The sequence below is a fragment of the Ctenopharyngodon idella genome, chromosome 8 (assembly GCF_019924925.1).
Source record: "Ctenopharyngodon idella isolate HZGC_01 chromosome 8, HZGC01, whole genome shotgun sequence".
NCBI lineage: Eukaryota > Metazoa > Chordata > Actinopteri > Cypriniformes > Xenocyprididae > Ctenopharyngodon > Ctenopharyngodon idella.
In genome coordinates this window covers 29749803-29770313 of record NC_067227.1, presented here as the reverse complement: position 1 = coordinate 29770313, position 20511 = coordinate 29749803, and the positions used below count along the sequence as shown (strand labels likewise).

At 37.0% G+C, this 20511-nt stretch overlaps 2 protein-coding genes across 3 annotated transcripts in view; both read right to left on the bottom strand.

Moving 5' to 3' along the window:
* Positions 1-156: 156 nt before the first annotated feature.
* Positions 157-3493, bottom strand: tsr2 (TSR2 ribosome maturation factor). Its single transcript, XM_051902539.1, has 5 exons — positions 3348-3493; positions 2921-3011; positions 2741-2832; positions 2481-2645; positions 157-746 (listed from the first exon to the last, which is right to left on the bottom strand). Exons 1-5 carry the CDS (start codon positions 3426-3428, stop codon positions 618-620), a joined length of 558 nt encoding a protein of 185 aa, XP_051758499.1. The 5' UTR covers positions 3429-3493; the 3' UTR covers positions 157-617.
* A 550-nt stretch (positions 3494-4043) lies between these two features.
* The window catches only part of cdk16 (cyclin-dependent kinase 16), a 37434-nt gene continuing 20966 nt past the window's right edge, over positions 4044-20511 (bottom strand). Inside the window, exons 9-17 of one of the 2 annotated variants that reach the window (XM_051902538.1) lie at positions 19162-19224; positions 18920-19043; positions 18475-18595; positions 16791-16888; positions 16565-16670; positions 16411-16453; positions 15066-15156; positions 14653-14730; positions 4044-9777 (exon numbers count right to left, since the gene is read on the bottom strand). In XM_051902538.1, the coding sequence (XP_051758498.1) occupies positions 9740-9777; positions 14653-14730; positions 15066-15156; positions 16411-16453; positions 16565-16670; positions 16791-16888; positions 18475-18595; positions 18920-19043; positions 19162-19224 (762 nt within the window). In that variant the 3' untranslated portion in view covers positions 4044-9739. Of the gene's footprint in view, positions 9778-12807; positions 12930-14652; positions 14731-15065; positions 15157-16410; positions 16454-16564; positions 16671-16790; positions 16889-18474; positions 18596-18919; positions 19044-19161; positions 19225-20511 lie in introns of those variants that run through there. The other variant, XM_051902537.1, reaches the window with a different exon arrangement.

The window sequence follows — 20511 nt, the reverse complement described above, 5'->3', positions numbered from 1 at the left end:
ATGTAGCATGTTTAAACATTGTAAATAATAATCAAACATGAAAAACAATTAGAATTTTTTTTCATGATTTTGATGTATTATATCTTACATTGATTAAAAAAGTTTATCAGAATGTGCATTTTAAGCCGTTTTAAGAAATCAAATACTACATATATGTAAAATCCAGCACTTCATTTTACTGTTGCAGTAATACTGCAGTGACAGAAGGGGGCGATAAAGGACCATTTCATGCATTAACCTGCAAATTATAAATAAGGATATACACAGCAAGTCAAAGAGAAAATTCAGAGTTGTAGCAAATAACTAGACCATAGAAATTTATATACATATTTGTATATGCACAAAAGCATACCAGTTACAAAACATATGCAAATGAAAATCACTGGACTATAGTCATAATGTCTTATAACTAATCATTTATGAAAGAAACCCCAAGAGGTCCAGTGAAGTAATCCATCTGTTTTGATCTGCACAGGTGTTTAAACATTAGTCAGATGTAACATATAGGTTTTGTAAGTTTGTTGCGGTTGCAAATACATAAGTATCCACAGTAGAAGAAGTCCTTAAAATGTGTTTTAAATTAAGAAATTCATCAGTCCTAATACTTTTAAGTCCTGCTACTTCTTTCTGCGTACAACCGTCCATCCGTCATCCTGTTCCTCGTGACTCGTGGCCGGTGGAAGCTGCTCCTTCACTGCTGCGCCGTTCACTGAAGGTCCTTCTGCACCTCCATCACACTCCATAGCCTGAGAGAAAAACAACCAGTGAGGTTATTCATTCTTAATGGGGGCAATTGCATGCGATACGTGCTGTACTACAGTGTTTCTGAATTGGGTTGTGGAGTGTGCCGTCAAAGAAACAACAACAACAAACATTTGTTTTTCTGATGCAAGCTCTCAAAAAAACTGATGCAAGACTTTTATTTTGAAAGAGGTTGACATTTCTGTCAGACACAGTTTAAAGAGGACCTATAATGCCCCTTTTACAAGATGTAATATAAGTCTCTGGTGTTTCCAGAATGTGTCTGTGAAGTTTCAGCTCAAAATACCCCACAGATCATTTATTATAGCTTGTGTGTGTCCCTTTAAATAAAAATGAGCTGCTTCTCCCAGACCCCTTTCCAGAAGAGGGCGGAGCTTTAACAGCTCACGCTTCGGTTGCTCAACAACAACAAAGCTGGAGAATCTCACACAGCTAAAATGAGGATTGTCAGTAACGGTGTTCAGCCTTACATTGTTCAAACCGGAGTTGGACACTGATGGAGAGACTCAGGAAGAAGTTACAACTTTTAGAAAGAAACTGGACGTTTCTGAATGGTTAGTGGATAAATTTATGTAGTTGCTGTGGAGTTGATTCAACTCATCGACTAGCATGTGCCGTCATGTTAAGCTGCAAATCCAATTGAATTGACCCTCGTTTGTGAAGCAGTCCGGCGTAAAATGACGGCATGGTAACAACACTCTACCACAACAACTCTTCCTCTTCTCTAAAGCAGCTCAACATGCCCTCACCCCCTTTGTTGTGTGCTCTTGGGGGCAGGGTTTATGTAAATTTTAGGGTTAGTGACGTCACTAACCCAGGAAGAAGCTCGTTGTAGTCCCTACCAGTCGTTTGTTGTAGTCCTTAAAAAGTGATTTCTGTAAAAGAAAATATCTCGCTTTGCATTGAACTTTGAGCGTCGTAACTTTGCAGATGTTGTTTATGCTCAAACAGCAACATTACACACTAACTAAAGTTAAAAAAGTGAAATCATAATCAACCACCCCTTTAAGAGTGCCTGAGAAAAACGCGTTGTCCTGATTCAGTATTTGCGGTCAGATGAGATGTCAGGCTACATATCAGTGTCATCATTTTAATGTTATTTTTCGTAACTTGTGACTACTAAAAAAAAAGTCTCTCGCCTCAGAAAATCAAATTTTCCTGTCCTGTCAGCTGTTATACTGTGCTCGTAGCGCGCACTCTTCAATTGCGGTGACAAGCCATGTATATCGCAATTACGAGCATGCAACGTCACAGTTATGTTGTCAATTATTAAGCCATGAAATTACCAAAAAGTACCAATAAATCACTTAACTGGTACTTTGTGTGTTAGCTGGGAAGGATTTGTATGCAGGTATGATGTTAAATCGTATTCATCAGCAGCAGTTTCCATATCTTTCATTAACAGTTCATGCTAGTATTGTGTATTTTACCATGGTAACTTTTGTTTCCTTAACATGGTAACCTTAAACTAGTTTGGGACTGTTATATGTTTATTCATCAGTATTAGTCATATTCTTACAATTTATGTGTATCTTAAGTAAAGTCAACCATTTTTATGAAAAAAATTTGCTTGGGTTTTAAATGCAAGTGTATAATTCTTATAGGCTAATTACACACATAAATATATATATTTTTATTAGGTCAAATAATAATAAAAAAGGCCTATAATCCTTATTTTTATATGTGTGTGTGTGTGTATGTATATATATGTACTGTACCTCTTCATCTTCACACTCATCATCATCATCATCAGGTGTTTTGGCAGGTGTGGCCTTTGCCCTCCCAGCGCTCTTCTTCTCAACGAGCTGGTTGATCTGCTCTCTGACCTCCGTCAGTTTGCCCTGCTGACACTGCTGGAACATCACACACACCTTCTGTGCCACCTGAGCAAGAGCCAAGACCAGAAGAGTTTCACAAACATACATATTTACCATCTGTAAGCATATGTAATTCTAATATATTCATAGACAAAGCAAACCTGAGGCAAGCTGCCATCATCCACCACAGTGTCGAATTCATTGTTCATCAGCTCTGAGATGAAATCCTCCACTTCATCCTGCTGCAGCTCATCTGTGGGGAGCACAAACGGGGTTTGCTGTAAGTTGACATCAGAAAACATCCTATAAAGTGTTAGAGGGAATCATTTGACAGCTCTGACCGTTGTCGATGAAATACTGCTGCAGCGCGTCCACCATCCACTCCGCTTTCTGCTGACTATAAGCTCCACCAAAACCATTATCGACCGCGATCTGTGAGAAAACACTGAGCTCGTTAATTTCTCAATCCATTACATCTATAAATCAGAAGTAGGTGCAGCCACTCCCGGGAGGAAGATCAAATCGAGCTGCGCATAATCGCAATTCCTGTGCAGCTAGACAAAATATCCATACAAGAAGACTTAAAGGGTACATATATGTTTATTGTAATATATTAACTTCTTGTTTATACTTTGCAGTGCTAACATGCTAATCTGTTAGCAGTCATATTTATGATTACTAAATAAAATTCGGCTCAAACTGAAGATTGCCTAATAATATTCTACGAATAATATATTTTTCGGAATGTAATGTTATGAATTTACTAACTTGCAGCACCGGCCACGTTTCCAAAACAGCCCGAACTGCCTCACTGAACAATTCACGTGTGGAAGATGCGAGCGGCGCCATCTTGAAAGCAGACCTGAAGAGTCGATCACAGCCTTCAGAGGCTGACAGTGAAGATTCACCAGGCAAAATAATCTATCACAGAAACCGCATCACTAGAAACTTGATGATGTTCAAGGGTTAGTTCACCCAAAAATGAAAATTCTGTCATTTATTACTCACCCTCATGTCGTTCCACACCCGTAAGACCTTCGTTCATCTTCGAAACACAAATTAAGATATTTTTGGTAAAATCCGATGGCTCAGTGAGGCCTCCTTTGACAGCAAGTTAATTTACACTTTCAATGCCAAGAAAGGTACTAAAGACATATTTAAAACAGTTCATGTGACTACAGTGGTTCAACCTTAATGTTATGAAGCGACGGGAATACTTTTTGTGGGCCAAAAAACAAAATAACGACTTTATTCAACAATTTCCTCTCTTCAGTATCAGTCTCCGACGCACGTTCACAAGAGCACCACAACGCTTACAAATAGCTTTTATAGACCCATAGAAGGCATAAAAAATAGGACATGATACAAATGATTATTCAGAAATGTACATACTTTTATTTAATTGTATATCTTTGATACAATAAATGAACTGAATAATAACATTTTTAAAGATGAGTCTGGGAATACTGGGGATATAAGTATGTGGGTTTTATTATAACAGTAATTCTCTGCAGTGAAACTGGCTCAGTAAGAAACACAAAGCAGGGTGTCAGCATTATAACATTCCTTGGAAAAATTAAACACCAACCCATGCAAGGCTTCGGATAACTTTGGCATTGACCAATAGCAAAAGCTGAAAAGCAGTCAACAAACCAAGCTGCTGTATAATACAAGAGGCGCATATTTACTTCTTAGAAATCTTGAAATGAGAAAGAACCACATTGATTTATGTCAAAGAAAGAACACAGATCAAATTTGAAATTCTCATTTTAAATATATGGCTGCTAAGAACATCACGAAAATATTGTCAATGCACAATGGAGGGGCATTATATGGATTTTAAATAATAATACAAAATAAAATCGTGAGTTCGTGTCACTTTTCAGCTTCATCCTGGAGCTCAACTGTGGTCACTATGAGCCGTGTATGTAATCATAAATGTATGATTTCCTTCAAGGATAACAATTAAAAATATAAACCCTTCCTCAAACTTATGTTTATAGTCATATTGATGGGTCATATTGGTATCAGTTTGGTGCCATTTCTCTTGGTTATTTGATTTATCAACTGTTCACAATGCAAAAGAAACTGTTCATAACAAAATGATTCATTTTTCATACCTGTATTATTATTATTTTTTTACTGAATCTGAAAGGCACATTTCAAAGTTGCTCCAAAACCAGGTTTGTTTATACCTCTTGGATTTGCACATACATTTTGTAGAGGTGCCTGAACACATAAAAACATATACCTAGTCAATATTAAGCCATCTTTAGTTGTGAAATATGAATGTGTCCAACTATCGGTGATATAAGTTGAGATTTTATAGTTTGTTTATTGGGTTTTCTGGTTATTTTAAAAGAAATCCACACGCTGACAAAGGACTTGTTAGAGTGAGTGACCTGTTAAGTCACTAATTGTCATTAATGTACTAGTCAATATTATAAACCTTTTCAAGATACTGTTGTGGCTGATCTGATTGTGTGTGGATTTGGGTTTATATATGTATATATATGGAATTATTTTTAATATGTAATGGACACATAAACAATGTATAAATTAGTGCTGTCAAATCGATTAATCGTGATTAATCGCATCTAATGTAAAAGTTTGTATATATATATATATATATATATATATATATATATATGTGTGTGTGTGTCTATATATATATACACATGTATACATATGCACACACACACATAATATACATTTACAAACTTTTAACTTTGTGAGATGCGATTAATTGCGATTAATCGATTTGACAGCACTAATATGAATATTATTACATTTAAATACGAGTTAAAAAAAAAAGTAAAACAAAATTCAAGTTTGAGACATTGATTATATTGCCAGCAAAAATTATTCACATTTGTTCTGTTCCACCTGAATGTTTTACAGCTTGTTTGTGCCAATCTTCTGCATCCACTTCCTGCTTTATAATCGACAGAATTGGTTGCAAATGAGCATTCATACAAGCAACATGAAGAAACAGTCAGCCATTGTTGTGTATTGTAATTATTGGTAAAGGTTTTCCATTTCAACATACTTCTGAACCACATATTCTTGGGTGAAAAGACTGACTATTGCAATTAAGAACTCAAAGATTAAAAACAAAAAACATTGCATCAAACAACTGTTATTTGTGGTTAACATTTCTAGACTCAAACAAAGTGACCACTCATATATGCATACTTACTGTCAATCAGAAAATATACTATGGCTATCTGAGAGGATTTCCTGCATTAGATATCCATGAGATGTGAAATGTACATTAACAGTGAGTATTGCTTAATGTGTGTTTAAACTGCTTTTAATATATTTATATAACAGCAGACCTTCTCGCTCGCTTCTTGCCTTCACATATGGACAAACGCCAACTGCAGAAGAGCAGTAAAATGGCTGAGAATCCTCAAACTTTGGGCTCTTTTAGTGTATACAATTGCAAAATAAAAAAGCTAAAGAAAATAATACTGTACTGATCAATTATCAAGTTTTGTTTAGCATAAAATGCCCGTTCAAAAAGGTTGAGTTGTACAAAAGAAACATACTGAAAACCGTATGAAGTCCATATTGGCTCAAAGTGTCTCCATGTATAAAAGCATTTCACCTGCAATCATATCAAATTCCTCATAAAATGGGCAATAAAACAGCCTTGAGTTTTTGCATGACAATTTCTGGCATTGTTTGCTTTTTATATATTTAACTGCATGCAATGCTTACCGAAATCAGTATCAAATCCTTTTCAAATCAAGATGGTTTTGGTATTAAAAAAAAAAATTATTGCGTAAATTTAGCAATTATTGCGCAGTAATGAACGGTTGGCTTCCTCACGACCACATTTATCCACTGAAGCCGTTTCACCGTAATCCATCCGCATTCCAGATGAAAGCTTTATGTTAGATGAGCCGTTTTCATCCTTATGAACTAACAAACATCGAAACCAAATATCTACAACCACATGAGTCTCCTATGGTAGTAACGTCTGGTTACTACATATTACAAAAAAGAGAGAGAACACAATGAACAATGTCATCAATGATAAGTATAACAAAAATGATATTCTTCTTTGCTTTAAAAATTATACATTATTAGGAGGATCTTCTCATTGCACTCTCCACACCTCTGATCTGCAAAAAAAACATTCTAAGGCTATTTACAAAGTACCACAGTCTTCAACTTTACAACACTGCCATGCAAGACTGCATTCCCCTCTCTCATACACACACATATGCAGCACAGGTATTCACAGCTCATCTCCAGCAGGGACGAAGGGGAGTCACAATCTATCACCAGACCAAGCGTTTTGGGATTGCTTGAATTAATTTGTAAAAAATTATATATTTATTAAAATATCATCACTAACATCAAGTCTTAAAGGGATAGCTCACCCAAAAATGAAAATTATCCTATGATTTACTCTCAAGCCATCCTAGGTGTATATGTATCTTCTTTCAGATTAACACAATCCGAGATTTATTTAAAAATATCCTGGCTCCTCCAAGCTTTATAATGACTGTGAATGGGGGGGTTTGAAGCCAAAAATCCATCCTAAAAATAATCCATACAGCTCCAGGCCTTCTGAAGCGAAGCAATGGGTTTTTGTAAGAAAAATATCCATATTTATTATTATTATTATTATTAACTATAATAACTATCTTACGGCAGACGGCCGTACACATTGATTTCACCTCTGACCCGACGCATGACGCAATGACGAACGTGGAGATGCAGAGGATAGAGCAAAACAAAACACCGGTCACGAATTACAAGTCTAAAACAATCATTTTTAAAGAGAAATGTCGGAGAATTTCGATATAAGAGGAGCTTGAGTTGCACAGCCATATTTGTTTGAACCGCAAGAGGCATCTAAGCTTATGATACTCTTACATCCTGCGTCATACATCGCTTCACTCTTACTCTTGTGGTGCAAGTCAACTTGAATTTATAAAGTTTTAAATATGGATATTTTTCGCTTCACTTCAAAATGCCTTTATTATCCCCCTGGAGCCGTATGGATTATGTTTTTATAATGGAAAAATTATTTTTTGTGGGCTTTAAAATCACGCCCCCCATTCACCACCATTATAAAGCTTGGAGGAGCCAGGATATTTTTAATTATATCTCCAATTGTGTTTGTCTGAAAGAAGATAGTCATATACACCTAGGATGGCTTGAGGGTGACTTCATGGGATAATTTTCATTTGTGTGTGAACTATCCCTTTAAACGTCTCTGCATTCAGCTCTAATGGGGTGAAAAAAAAACCAGTCTCTCATTTCACCCTAAAATAAAGAGAAAATAAAATAAGACATTATATTTTGCATAAAAACCTTTAAGCTTCTATTTTAGGAACTTTTTTGTCTTTTCCATGGTGACATTATTTTTTAGACATTTAATATCATTATTATTTGACAATTAAGTACATTTCCACCCTAATTACTGCAATGCGCCTGGATGTTTTAGTCACTCTCCTAATACAGAAAATTCTGCTGTATTACAGTAAGAAGTTGCTGTGAAATTATGTACATCAGCAAAGAGGGTATAACAGATATATAGATATGCTTTTAAAAAAATACAATATATTAAATACACTTGTATAAAATGTTGCAAGTTATGCAGATATGATTTAAATAATATTTTTACATTAAAGGAATAAGAATTCGGGGATTAATTGGCAATGAAAATAATGTCACAATGCAAAACAAAAAAAATATGAATGGTCCTAAAAATAGGTTTTATTTTCTTTAAGCAAAATAAAATGTATTATTTCTCTCTTTTGATTTTGGTGTAAAATATCACCTGGACTTTTTTTTCCCCCCCCCCACCCAATAATCACATTTGTGGGACAGACATTGTGCAGAGAGGCCCTGATTCGTACATGCCAGGGGATGGTAGCGTTTTAAATTTGCGGCGTGTTACACGACACCAATGCGCTCCAAACCCTGCAGAGTATGAACAACCGGGGCGAGATGCAGAACATTATCCACTGCACTCAGCTGTTCTGCAGAGTGACAGAAACCTGAGCCCTATACAAGTCGACCGGTTCTCCGCATGCGCCCGGGCATCCCATTATGAGTTCTCATCGCCCTGACTGAACCGACGTAGAATTCAGCTCGGTTTTCAGCCAGAGTGACAGCCCAAAGAGCTGCGGTAATGGAAGATTTATCAACAAGGCTTGAACTAGGTATCCGCAGGAAATGCGTTGAGACTATCGGAGGCTTTCCTTAATGCAACACAAACATTATAAGTTGCTTTGCACAAAACAATTTGTCCTTGACACAGTGTAGCTGATTGAGGGTTCACTTGAACATGATGATGGAATTGGAAGCTCAATAAAAGTCAAACCAAGAGGGAAAGAACGACGGCATGGGGGTCTTTGGTGAAACCGTATTCTAGATTATCAAACTGTATTGCATGGCAAAAAAAAACAAAAAAAAAAACATGTAAACAACAACAACTTAAAAGTGAAATGATTATGCAAACAAAAACAAAAGTTGACATACAGTCAATGTTATGATGGATACAAATAACCAATTATGGTTGTTGATGATGATGATGATGATGATTGGAGAACCATTGTGTTGGCATAGTACTAAATGTTCATCTTTGGATGGGAGGGCTGATGACACTAATGAAGAGGACTATTATTCTGGAAGACTAGAGAGACTTGGCTTCTTCTTGATGGATATTAACAGCATTCATGACATGTTCCTTCATAAACTGGCCTTCCTTTTACATTACAATTGAGAAGTATTGCAAATAAAACAGGTTGAATTGTTTCAGTCAAAGGATGACGTCTATGCACTCAAGCAGGTCATCCAATAACATTCTGCGTCTGATTGATTACAGCGGCTGGATTGACGCAACCACGTTGAGAAGGTACAGCAAACAGGAAGAACATGTTTGTAATGTGTACAGGGAAGGGGGAGTGCATCGTCATTTGAAACAAAGAAAACAAGTACACAAATCAACATCCTCAGCCTCTTCATGTAAACAACTACAGTGACCCCTTCTAAACACATAATGCCACAGGACTAGCGAATGACTCAGACGGAGAAATGAAAAACAGATATCCCTTCATCTTCGCGACAGGAAACGTCTCAACGCGTCCTCTCCGTACATCGTCCATCTTCCCCGTCCCGAGTCGCCCCACGTGCCCTCAGAAGAGCAGACTCTGCCGTTGAGATATGCTGTTGACTGGAGAAAAAGAAGAGGAGGACGTTTAGGCTACATAGATGCCGTTCAGTGGCTGCATGCAACATTGAGCATGAATGCACTCGGAAGGACCGTCAGAGGGTATAAAGGGTCACAAGAGGGACAGAGAGAGAAAATCAGCGCTCACTTCATTTAGAGAACTGGGCATGAGAGTAGGCGAGCTTACCAAACCCAAATACATGTCAACGTGCACCCAAACACACAGCCACCCACACATGCTCAGTTTAAAGCTCTAGAGAAGCCTGGGCTGTTTTCTTATTTGGTGAGGAAAGAGGGGTATTCACACAGCAAGCTCCTCACCTCTGTTTCTACATTATGCTCTCTCTGCGAAGGTGATATACATTCAAACTCCAATGTCCAATGCAATCCACGCACTAGGCTTAAAGGGTTAGTTCACCCAAGAATGAAAATTCAGTCATTAATTACTCACCCTCATGTCATTCCACACCCGTAAGACCTTCGTTCAACTTCAGAACACAAATTAAGATATTTTTGACGAAATACGAGAGCTTTCTGACCCCCTTATAGACGGCAACGTAATTACCAATTTCAAGGCCCAGAAAGGTCATAAAGACATTGTTAAAATTGTCCATGTGACAACAGTGGTTCAATCTTAATGTTATGAAGTGATGAGAATACTTTTTGTGCACAAACCCCCCCAAAAATAACAACTTTATTTAACAATTTCTTCTATTCAGATGCATGCGTGTGGTGCCAATACTGAGCCGGACGTAAACATGGAAGCGCTGCACTGTTTACAACGTGACAATTTCAGACACTGACACAGAAGAAATTGTTGAAGAAGTCATTATTTTTGTTTGTTTTTTGCACACAAAAAGTATTCTCGTTGCTTCATAACATTAAGGTTAAGTCACATGGACTATTTTAACGATGTCTTTACTACCTTTCTGGACCTTGAAAGTGGTAATTACATTGCAGTCTATGCGAGGGTCAGAAAGGTCTCGGATTTCATCAAAAATATCTTAATTTGTGTTACGAAGTTGAACAAAGGTCTTATGGGTTTGAAACGATATGAGGGTGAGTAATTAATGACAGCATTTTCATTTTTGGGTGAACTAACCCTTTAAACTATGACTGATGTCAAGCTCAGTTAAAGACCAGACAAATAAAATTCTTACGGAGAATTTAACTCACTGAGAAATTACCCATATCACTTTATTTCCCTCTCTGGCTCTGATTTACATCTCCCTACACTTTTAATATTCATAGGCAGAAAAGAGAGTCTGTTTTCAGTCTGTCTTATCAAAGAATGAATTAACTACTCATCTCATAATGCACTGTGAATGCTATAATCTAATCAGCATGTATTTTTAAATGAATTTCCTTGCTGGACACCTCACTAGCCTCCAAGACTCACCACATCCCTGCTTGCCAACTTCTCTGATTGGTAGATCTTGTTTAAGGATTGTGGGTAGAGTAGTACTTTACTGCAGATTGAGTAATAAAAATACAATTTTTAAAAATGTAAGACTTATGGCTTCTGCTTAAATCATTGAGTATTTAAAAGAACTGTTGAATAATCAATTCTGATTGGTTAATCTAGTTTCATGCCTCTTGTACTCATCTTTTAGAATATTTCAACTCAAGTCAATATGTCTAGTATTACTTTATTTGGTAAGAAGCCAGTTAATAAACAGGATAACGTACAACCAAATGGTCATTATCACAATATAAACCATACTTAACTTTGGAGCTCATGGTAAGTCCATGAAAATACCATTCAAAAGTTTGTGGTCAAGATTTCCATTTAAGATTTTTTTAATGTTTTTGAAAGAAGTCACGTAAACTGACCAATATTGCATTTATTTGATCAAATATTCAGTAAAACAGTAATAATATGAAAAATTATTGCAATTTGAAATAACTGTTTCCTATTTGAATATATTTTAAAATATAATTTATTCCTGTAACGCAAAGCTGAATTTTTAGCATCATTACTCCAGTCTTCAGTGTCACATGATCCTTCAGAAATCATTCTAATATGCTGATTTGCTGCTCAAGAAACATTTCTTATTATTATCAGTGTTGAAACTGATTAATATTTTTGTGGAAACCATGATATATATTTTTTTCAGGATTCTTTTTGGATTTTTTGTAACATTATAAATGTCTTTACTGTCACGACACCAACGTTTGGCATTTCCATCAGTGATTTTAACACTGAACCGGGACTTTCGGCTCATGGATTAATAGTCATATTTAGAATCGACTTTGTATAAACTCTGTATAAAGGTTGAATTATTATAAGCTCTGGCCTGACAGCTTCATCAATTCGTGAACTGAATATTTATGAGGCATGAGTGGAGGATGAGATTTTTCAAACTAAATATCACAGGAGAACCTGTCTATGAACCTAGATGCTTAATGAGGATGAATGTCTCATTACCTTTTTCTCAACTGAATTACACATAACCTCAGCACATAAATTGCCAATGTTGTTAAGTGAAAACATTCTGTTTATGTTTCATTCAACAATCAATGGGAAAATCCCACATTTTTCAAATGTTTGACCCATTTGCTGAAAACCAACACGGCAACCCTGGCTTTGGCATGCACATCATGCGGATTGCCAAAATGGGCAGTAAAAGTGCACATTTTAATTGTGATGGGCTTACACAGAAAAAGAAAAAGGTGACAGCTAAGAGAGGTTGATTTCAGCAAACTTAACATATAACTAAACTACTGGAAGTATGTAGTTAGTATGGGATCTTTGCTCAAAAATAACACCAATGTTAGTGTAAGTGTCAATGTATTGTGATCTGCTGGTGCAACATATTGCCTGTATATCCTTTTTATTTCACTTATGCATGTGACAGATGCTCCTAATAACTGATTTATTTCTAATTTCAAGCTGTGCATGAGTCAATGACATCTTCAAGTCTACCTACAGTATGTACTCTGTTCAGAGAGAAAATGTCTTTTTGAAATATCTGAGGAGTGATTCAGATATTATTATGTAATTCCTGTGGGGTACGACTGGACAGTAAGTACAGATGAACAGGAAACTCAAGGGAAGAAATGCAGTTTTGTTGTTTGTGTCCTCCTGCATTGAGAGGAGGGCGACAAATATGTACCTAAGGTATGCCGGAACCTTAGACATCTTTGCAAAAGCTCTGGAGTGCAGTGAAGCGGTGGTATACAGCAAAAATAAATAAATAAAAATAACACACATCAAAGCACATACAAATAGGCAGGGGGAGAGAAGAGACAGAGACCGTGGGAAAGACAGAGCAGAGAACAAAGTTAGCACTGAATGAGCTGCATAATACATGGAGCTTAACAAGAACTTACTCCTGAGAATGTATAAAACATCACCTTCATCATAAATGTGCCTTAATGAGTCTACACGAGAAATAAACTTAAAAATGTGGATGGATATTAAAGTGAAAAGGATAGATGTGAAGAACAAAGAGAAAGAGATATTAAGATCCATTTTGGGCCATAACAAATATATTGCTATTTGTGATCGAAACACCTGACATGAATCTTAATACTAGGCGTATAGCAGAACAAAATGAGGCAGTCAGAGAAGATACACAGGTTTACACATTAAAGTCCCCCTGCAATCAATAATTTTATCCCTTAAAACTAATCTTTGATAATCACAACAACATATTTAAACATTTTTTCTTGTGAAAATAATTTCTTCATGCCTTAAAATAGCTTGAATGCAAATCTACACCCTTGCTTTATTTAGTATACGTGGACTCATGAATATGCAAATTGGCCCCTGCCTCCACTCAATCACACGAGCTCAGACTACCTGATCCACTCGGTCAACTGTACTGTAGTAAACACTACACAATGGCAAGTGGAAATATTGGTTTAATTCAGCCATATATGTTTGAATATCAGAAACTGATTCAGAAGAGAAAGAGCGAATTATACAGGCAGGCCCGGTTCTACGGTAGGGCTGGGACAATAAATCGTTGTAATAAATCGAGAAATGATTCTGGATCGATTCTGAGATTTTCCGAATGCATTGCGATTCTCTCTTGAATCGATTCTGAGCTTAGTTTTTAACAGCAGATGGCGCTCTAGGGTAGTTTTTAACCACACGCTCAAATGCTCACGCAGAAGAGTGCTTGTGAAAATAAGTTTAAATCTAAAGGCTTCTGCTTAAATGCTTGAAAGCAGATTCTAAACCTGTATGACTTTCTTTCATCTGCTGAACACAAAAGATATTTTGAAGAAAGTTGATAACCAGTTTCGTTTGCCATTGGCTTCAATTTATTTTTGTTCATACAATGGAAGTCAATGGGAAATTAAACTGTTTAGTTACCAACATTTTTCAAAATATTTTGTGTTCAGCATATGAAAAGAAAGTCATACAGGTTTGGAACGCCATGAGGGAATTTACATTTTTGGGTGATCTATCCCTTTAACAATTTCCATTATCGATTCTTAGATTCAGATTAGTGGTGCAGAAAACAAACAGAATATTTTATCGGCATAAGAATACAGACGTTCAAGAACCATCACCAAACTCATTCACAGTATTTTTTGAACAATGGAATGGTTTTTGAATCCCAACCCAATTTTTGTCTGATTTCAGACTCCAGAATTATAATCAAATGTCACATAAAAACATGGTTGGTCACTTTACAGCCCTTTCCTGTCTTGCTGTATAAGTAGATGGTTCTTGTCCAGATTAAGATGAATGTCGGCCAGATTTTCACAAGACTGTAACAATTCTGACTGTTTGAGAGTAATTGATAGTTTAAGAGTAATGCCAGTTGACGTGCTGCTGCACACATAGAGAGGTCACAAACACAAAGTAGACTGATGGATGAAGCTCAAAACTATCATCATGAATCATCGGCACTCTGGTTTTACCTGATTCTGACAGAGAGTTCGTCCTCATTCCTGGCTCCTTCTCCAGCTGAATTTCTTGAAGTGCAAATATTGATGTAGCTGGCAGGGAGAAATTCAACAGTTACTTTAACACGCTGAACTGAAACAAGGGCTGAGATATAACGGTAAGGGTCAGAGTATCTGTGTAAGCTTATTTCAACACACACCGACTTGATTCAGTGCAAATACAGAACAGCTCATACAGGCTCGGTGGAATTAAACGTCTTTCAAACTAAAGTGTGTATGTGTGAGACTTCTGTCTGGCACTTTAATAATTCTATCTGTCAGTGTGAGGTGTGTGCGCGCACATGCATCTGTTATCTGGCACCATCATAAATCTTCTCTGTGGTAGAAGATGAATGCGTGTGTGAGGTTGTGTGTGTACGTGAACTCACTGTCTGGCAGTGTGAGTATTCTCTCTCCCAGGCAGTGGAAGTATGGGTGTCTCATGGCTTCCTCTGCTGAGATCCGTTTCTTTCCCTCAAACTGAAAAACAGTCCAGTGTTAGTAACTATTACTTAGTAACTTTATTTTGTTATTTTGTCCTTCATCAGGAATTGATTAAATTATCACTAGTGGGCGTTCTATATCAAAATGGAGTGAGAGACCTGAACACAAGATTGCACAGCACTGATCTGCTCCTAAAACATTTTTGAGGAAGCTATTTTTACCGGGAAGGGGAGTTGACCCTCAAGAACATCTCAATATATCCAATACTTCAAATCTATTCTTATTTCAGGCAATCACACTAACGTTAACTAGCACTGAATTATGGCACTGAGTATTGGCAAGATTTGACTGTATCACAACAGTTGTAAGCAAGGCATTCGTAGGTGTGATTTCCAGATTTCCTGACCAACATTGGCTCAACTAATGGGGTGAGTTTGCGGTGGGACTAACTTTAACTTTAAAGGCTTAGTTCACTTCAGAATTCAAATTTCCTGACAATTTACTCACTCCGATGTCATCCAAGATGTCTTTCTTTCTGCAGTCGAAAAGAAATTTTCCAGGATTTTTATCCATATAGTGGACTTCAACAGTTACCAACAGGTTGAAGGTTCAAATTGCAGTTTTAGTGCAGCTTCAAAGGGCTCTACATAATCCCAGACGAGGAATAAGGGGCTTAGCTAGCGAAACAATCTGTCATTTTCCAAAAAAAGTAAAAATTATATACTTTTTAACCACAAATGCTCATCTTGCACTGTGATGCGATGCGCCACGCATTACGTAATCACGTTGGAAAGGTCACGCGTGACGAGGGCAGAAGATAGGATGAAAAAATCTGATTTTCTCCTCCAACTTCAAAATCGTCCGACATTGTTGTTTTACCTTTTTTGGTAAAGGCCGTTTGACTTAGTCTTTGCACGTTCGCTTTGTAAACACTTGCTTGGTACTTCCGTCTACGTCACACATGACCTTTACAACGTGATTTCGTAATGCGTGGCGCATCGCAGAGAAGCACAAGACGAGCGTTTCGCTGGATAAGACCCTTATTCCTCGTCTGGGATCGTGTAGAGCCCTTTGAAGCTGCACTGAAACTGCAATTTGGACCTTCAACCCGTTGAACCCCAGTGAAGTCTACTATATGGAGAATGTTTTCCTCAAAAACCTTAATTTCTTTTCAACTGAAGAAAGAAAGACAAACATCTTGGATGACATGGGGGTGAGTAAATTATCAGGTAATTTTCATTCTGAAGTGAACTAATCCTTTAACATTTCTATTTTAATAACAACAATCACCTGCAGCAGTTTCGACAGAAGTTCAACCCCATCATTGTCCAATCTGCAAGAGAGAAATGGCAAGTTCAATAAATGACCTCCGACAGCATGTCATTTGTTTTTACAACAGGAGCGGTGATCGTTTCAGGCATCAGGCCCAGAGGACAGCTGTTACCGTGGAGTGTGGTTGTGGAGACAGTCAGGGCGGTATCGGGGGTAGTTATAGGAGATGAATTCCTCGTTAGAGGTTATTCCGGGCCAGGTCTCCTCTGTGGGCGTACCTATGAAAAGACACAGGAGGGTTTATAAATATCACAGTGACACATACAGAGACAAACTGTCAGATCTAGAGCCAGAAAGAGCAGAGTGAGAGAGGAGGAGTGGGAGAGAGAGAGCAGTACCAAGCAGTTTGAAGATAAAGTGCAGCTCCTCCTCCACCGTTGATCCTGGGAACAACGGTCGACCTGTAGACATCTCGTAGAAGATACAGCCAACACCCCTGCAATGAGAGACATTATAACTCAATACATGTTCACCCCCACAGAAGCAATGACATAAGAGTGTGCACTGATTATACCACAGTAAAACAGAGAGCCTCATTTAGTGTTTCCTGCACTGCTATTTCAATCTACAGCACCACAGTAAAAGAAATCATTTTAACCAAAGTGTGCACTTTGTTTCACAAGCTGAACTGAATTAAAGGGATAGGTCACCCAAAAATGAAAATTATCCCATGATTTACTCACCCTCAAGCCATCTTAGGTGTATATGACTATCTTCTTTCAGACAAACACAATCGGCTCCAGGTGGTTAATAAAGGCCTTCTGAAGCGAAGCGATGCATTTTATAAGAAAAATGTCCATATTTAAAACTATAAATTCAAATAACCAGCTTCTGGCAGACAACTGTACGAATACTGCACAAGTCGACTTGCGCCAAATGAGTAACCCCTGACGTGATATATGACGCAGGATGTAGGAGTATCGTAAGCTTAGACGCCTCTCGCGGTTTAAACAAATAGGGCTGTGCAACAAACTCAAGCTCCTCTTCTCTTATATCGAAATCCTCTGACATTTCTCTTTTAAAATTATTGTTTTAGACTTCTAATTTGTGACTGGTGTTTTGTTTTGCTCTATCCTCTGCGCTTCCGTGTTTGTCATTGCATCATGCCTCAGGTCAGGATTTACTCTTCCACTGCAAATTGATGCATACGAGCATCTGCTGGAAGCTAGTTATTATAGATAATAACATTTTAAATATGGATATTTTTCTTACAAAAACTCATCACTTCGCTTCAGAAGGCCTTTATTAACCCACTGGAGCTGTATGGATTTCTTTTATGATGGATGAATGCATTTTTTAGGGGGTTTCAAAATGTCGCCCCCCCCCTTCACAACCATTATAAGGCTTGGGAGGAGCAAGGATATTTTTAAATATATCTCTATATATATTTTAAATATATATTGTGTTCGTCTGAAAGAAGATAGTCATATACACCTAGGATGGCTTGAGGTTGAGTAAATCATGGGGTAATTTTCATTTTTTAGGGTGTAGGTAGAAGGGTCATAAAAAAAATCTTTTTAAATCGCAAGTGTTATTTTAGTATAATTAATATACTATTACAGTATTTATTAATACTTTGAAAACTGAAAATATAAAAATAAAAGCTAATTCAATTTAAACTTAGTTTAAGTTCTGATAATTCTATTATGTACTTTTTTCATTTTTGTTATATTTTATTATATATATTTTTTTAAATATGTCTATTTAGCTTTAGTTTATTTTTATAGAATTTTTAATAGGTTAATTTAATTATATATATATATATATATCTCAAACTTGACAAACTCAACTGTATTATATAAAATTAAAATTACTAATACAAAAACTGAAATAAAAATTAATTGAAGCTATATATAAACATAAAAAAATAGATAAAAATGACAAAAGCACATTACAATACTAAAACAAAATATTAAGAAATACTACAAAAGTATATAAATAATACCAAAAAATAACAATGATACCACAAATAAACAAATAAACTATACACTAAGTAATATAAATCACCAGGTGAATGCTCACCACATGTCAATCTGAGTGGAATAATCCGTGCTGCCCAACAGGATGTCAGGGGGGCGGTACCAGAGGGTCACCACCTCATTGGAGTAGGTCTTGGTGGGAATCGACTTTGCTCGTGCCAGACCTGAAGACCAAACAAAAACCAAATTTAAAAGAGCTTTGGCCAGTTTCAGCAAGCTTTGTATAGCTTTACAAGATATTATGCATCAACTCTACTTATGTCCTACCAGACGTTTAGTACACTAGAAGCTTTTAGCCAACTTTACATTTTACATGACAATGATTAGAGACAATGCAACTGGAGCAAACTGAGTTTAAGTGTTTGGAGTTGGTAAGTGGGCAGCTGGTTTTTATTAACCACTAGGCTACACCACCCACAGAGCACAAACCATGAGAAAACAATGAGAGCAAGAATGATTTAGTAAAACCAGGTTTGTATGTTACAGACCAAAGTCAGCCAGCTTCAGCTCCCCGCGGTCGTTGATCAGGAGATTTTGAGGCTTGAGGTCTCGGTGAAGGACTTTACGTCTGTGACAGTAGTTCAGACCTCGCAACAGCTGAAACAGGAAGAGCTGAGAGGGGAAAAATACACACACAGGTGAATAATTAAGTACACCATCTCTGATTGCCATGTGCAGTACAATGATTATGAGAAACAGAAATGAAAGACATTTGTCAAAGAAATCATACCTTGACATTGTGCATATGAATGCAGTTTCCACAGTCATCTAGGTACTGTTTCAGGTCTTTATCCTGGGAGATAAAGGAAGTCATAAAAGACTAGATCAGGGATGGGCAACTTTGATAGAGACGAGGGCCAACATTTTTTTCTCCTTCATACCAAGGGGCCAAATTACTAATCCACACTTGGACCTTTTACACCGTCTTTCTCAATTTACTTTTTATTAAGGGAAATCAATGTATAATTAATGTATTAATTAACGCAAGAGTTTACACATGATATGCGATGTAAATAGTGATCGCGTTATGGAGGATGATCAGTTATTTCTTTTAATTGTGTGATTAATTTGTGTTCACATTGCTCAAATATCATGTTTAGCAAGCTACAGAGAAACTGGCAGCCAGGCAACAGACAAGTGACCGATCCTGAGTGGCGACGTCACTACGTCGCATTCTAGCAGAACGGTTCGGTACGGTTGGCTAATTCCGGGCGGAGAACGGTTTGTAATCATGCCGTGCTGTACCAGGCTCAAGTGGAAATACAACTGGAACCATTCCTTACCATTCCGTTCGGCCCGACGGTGGAAAGCGGATTTTGTGAGCAGTGCAGTGGTGTAATGGCAATTTACATTTCATTTCCAAACAAACCAAACATATGGGTGACCCCTTGAACTTGGTAAAAAGATAATCCGTTAACCATTCCGAATGGATGGTGAAAACACGATTTTTATTGTTAATATTTCATTTATTTTTGCTAATTTTAGTAAACTTTCACATTAGCGTGCACATCCTTCACTGCTGTTAATACGGGGATCGGTTGGAAATAGCAACCTCTCCTGGATTGATTTAGTATTAACATTATAATCTGAACGTAATCTTTACATTTCAAATGTTTTAAAATTGATCATCCGAGTGATCCAGCAGGCCGTATTTAAACACATAACGGGCCGCCAGTTGCCCATCCCTGGACTAGATGAACAAACAAAAATAAGAGCGTGATCATATAATGTAACTCTAGCCAAATTATGATGGAAAAAACGGATGCTGTGTTAATTGCGATAAATATTTTTAACACGTACTTATTTCAATAATTTAACAACAGTTTTGCATGGTCAAGGTTCATGATCAATGAATGACATTAAAGGATTAGTCCACTTTTAAATTAAAATTTCCTGATAATTTACTGACCCCCATGTCATCTAAGATGTCCATGTCCTTCTTTCTTCAGTCGAAAAGAATTGAAGGTTTTTGAGGAAAACATTCGAGGATTTTTCTCCATATAGTGGACTTCAATGGTCTCCAAATGGTTCAAGGTAAAAATTACAGTTTTAGTGCAGCTTCAATGGGCTTTAAACGATA

What these genes read in the sequence shown, in the direction of transcription:
- tsr2 (XM_051902539.1), bottom strand. Translation starts at nt 3,428, where the DNA reads ATGGCGCCGCTCGCATCTTCCACACGTGAATTGTTCAGTGAGGCAGTT. An exon ending in AAACGTGGCCGGTGCTGCAA is followed by an intron (nt 3,012 to 3,347) that starts GTTAGTAAATTC and finishes GTTTTCTCACAG; the next exon opens with ATCGCGGTCGATAATGGTTT. An exon ending in ATGAGTGTGAAGATGAAGAG is followed by an intron (nt 747 to 2,480) that starts GTACAGTACATA and finishes TTTTTCTCTCAG; the next exon opens with GCTATGGAGTGTGATGGAGG.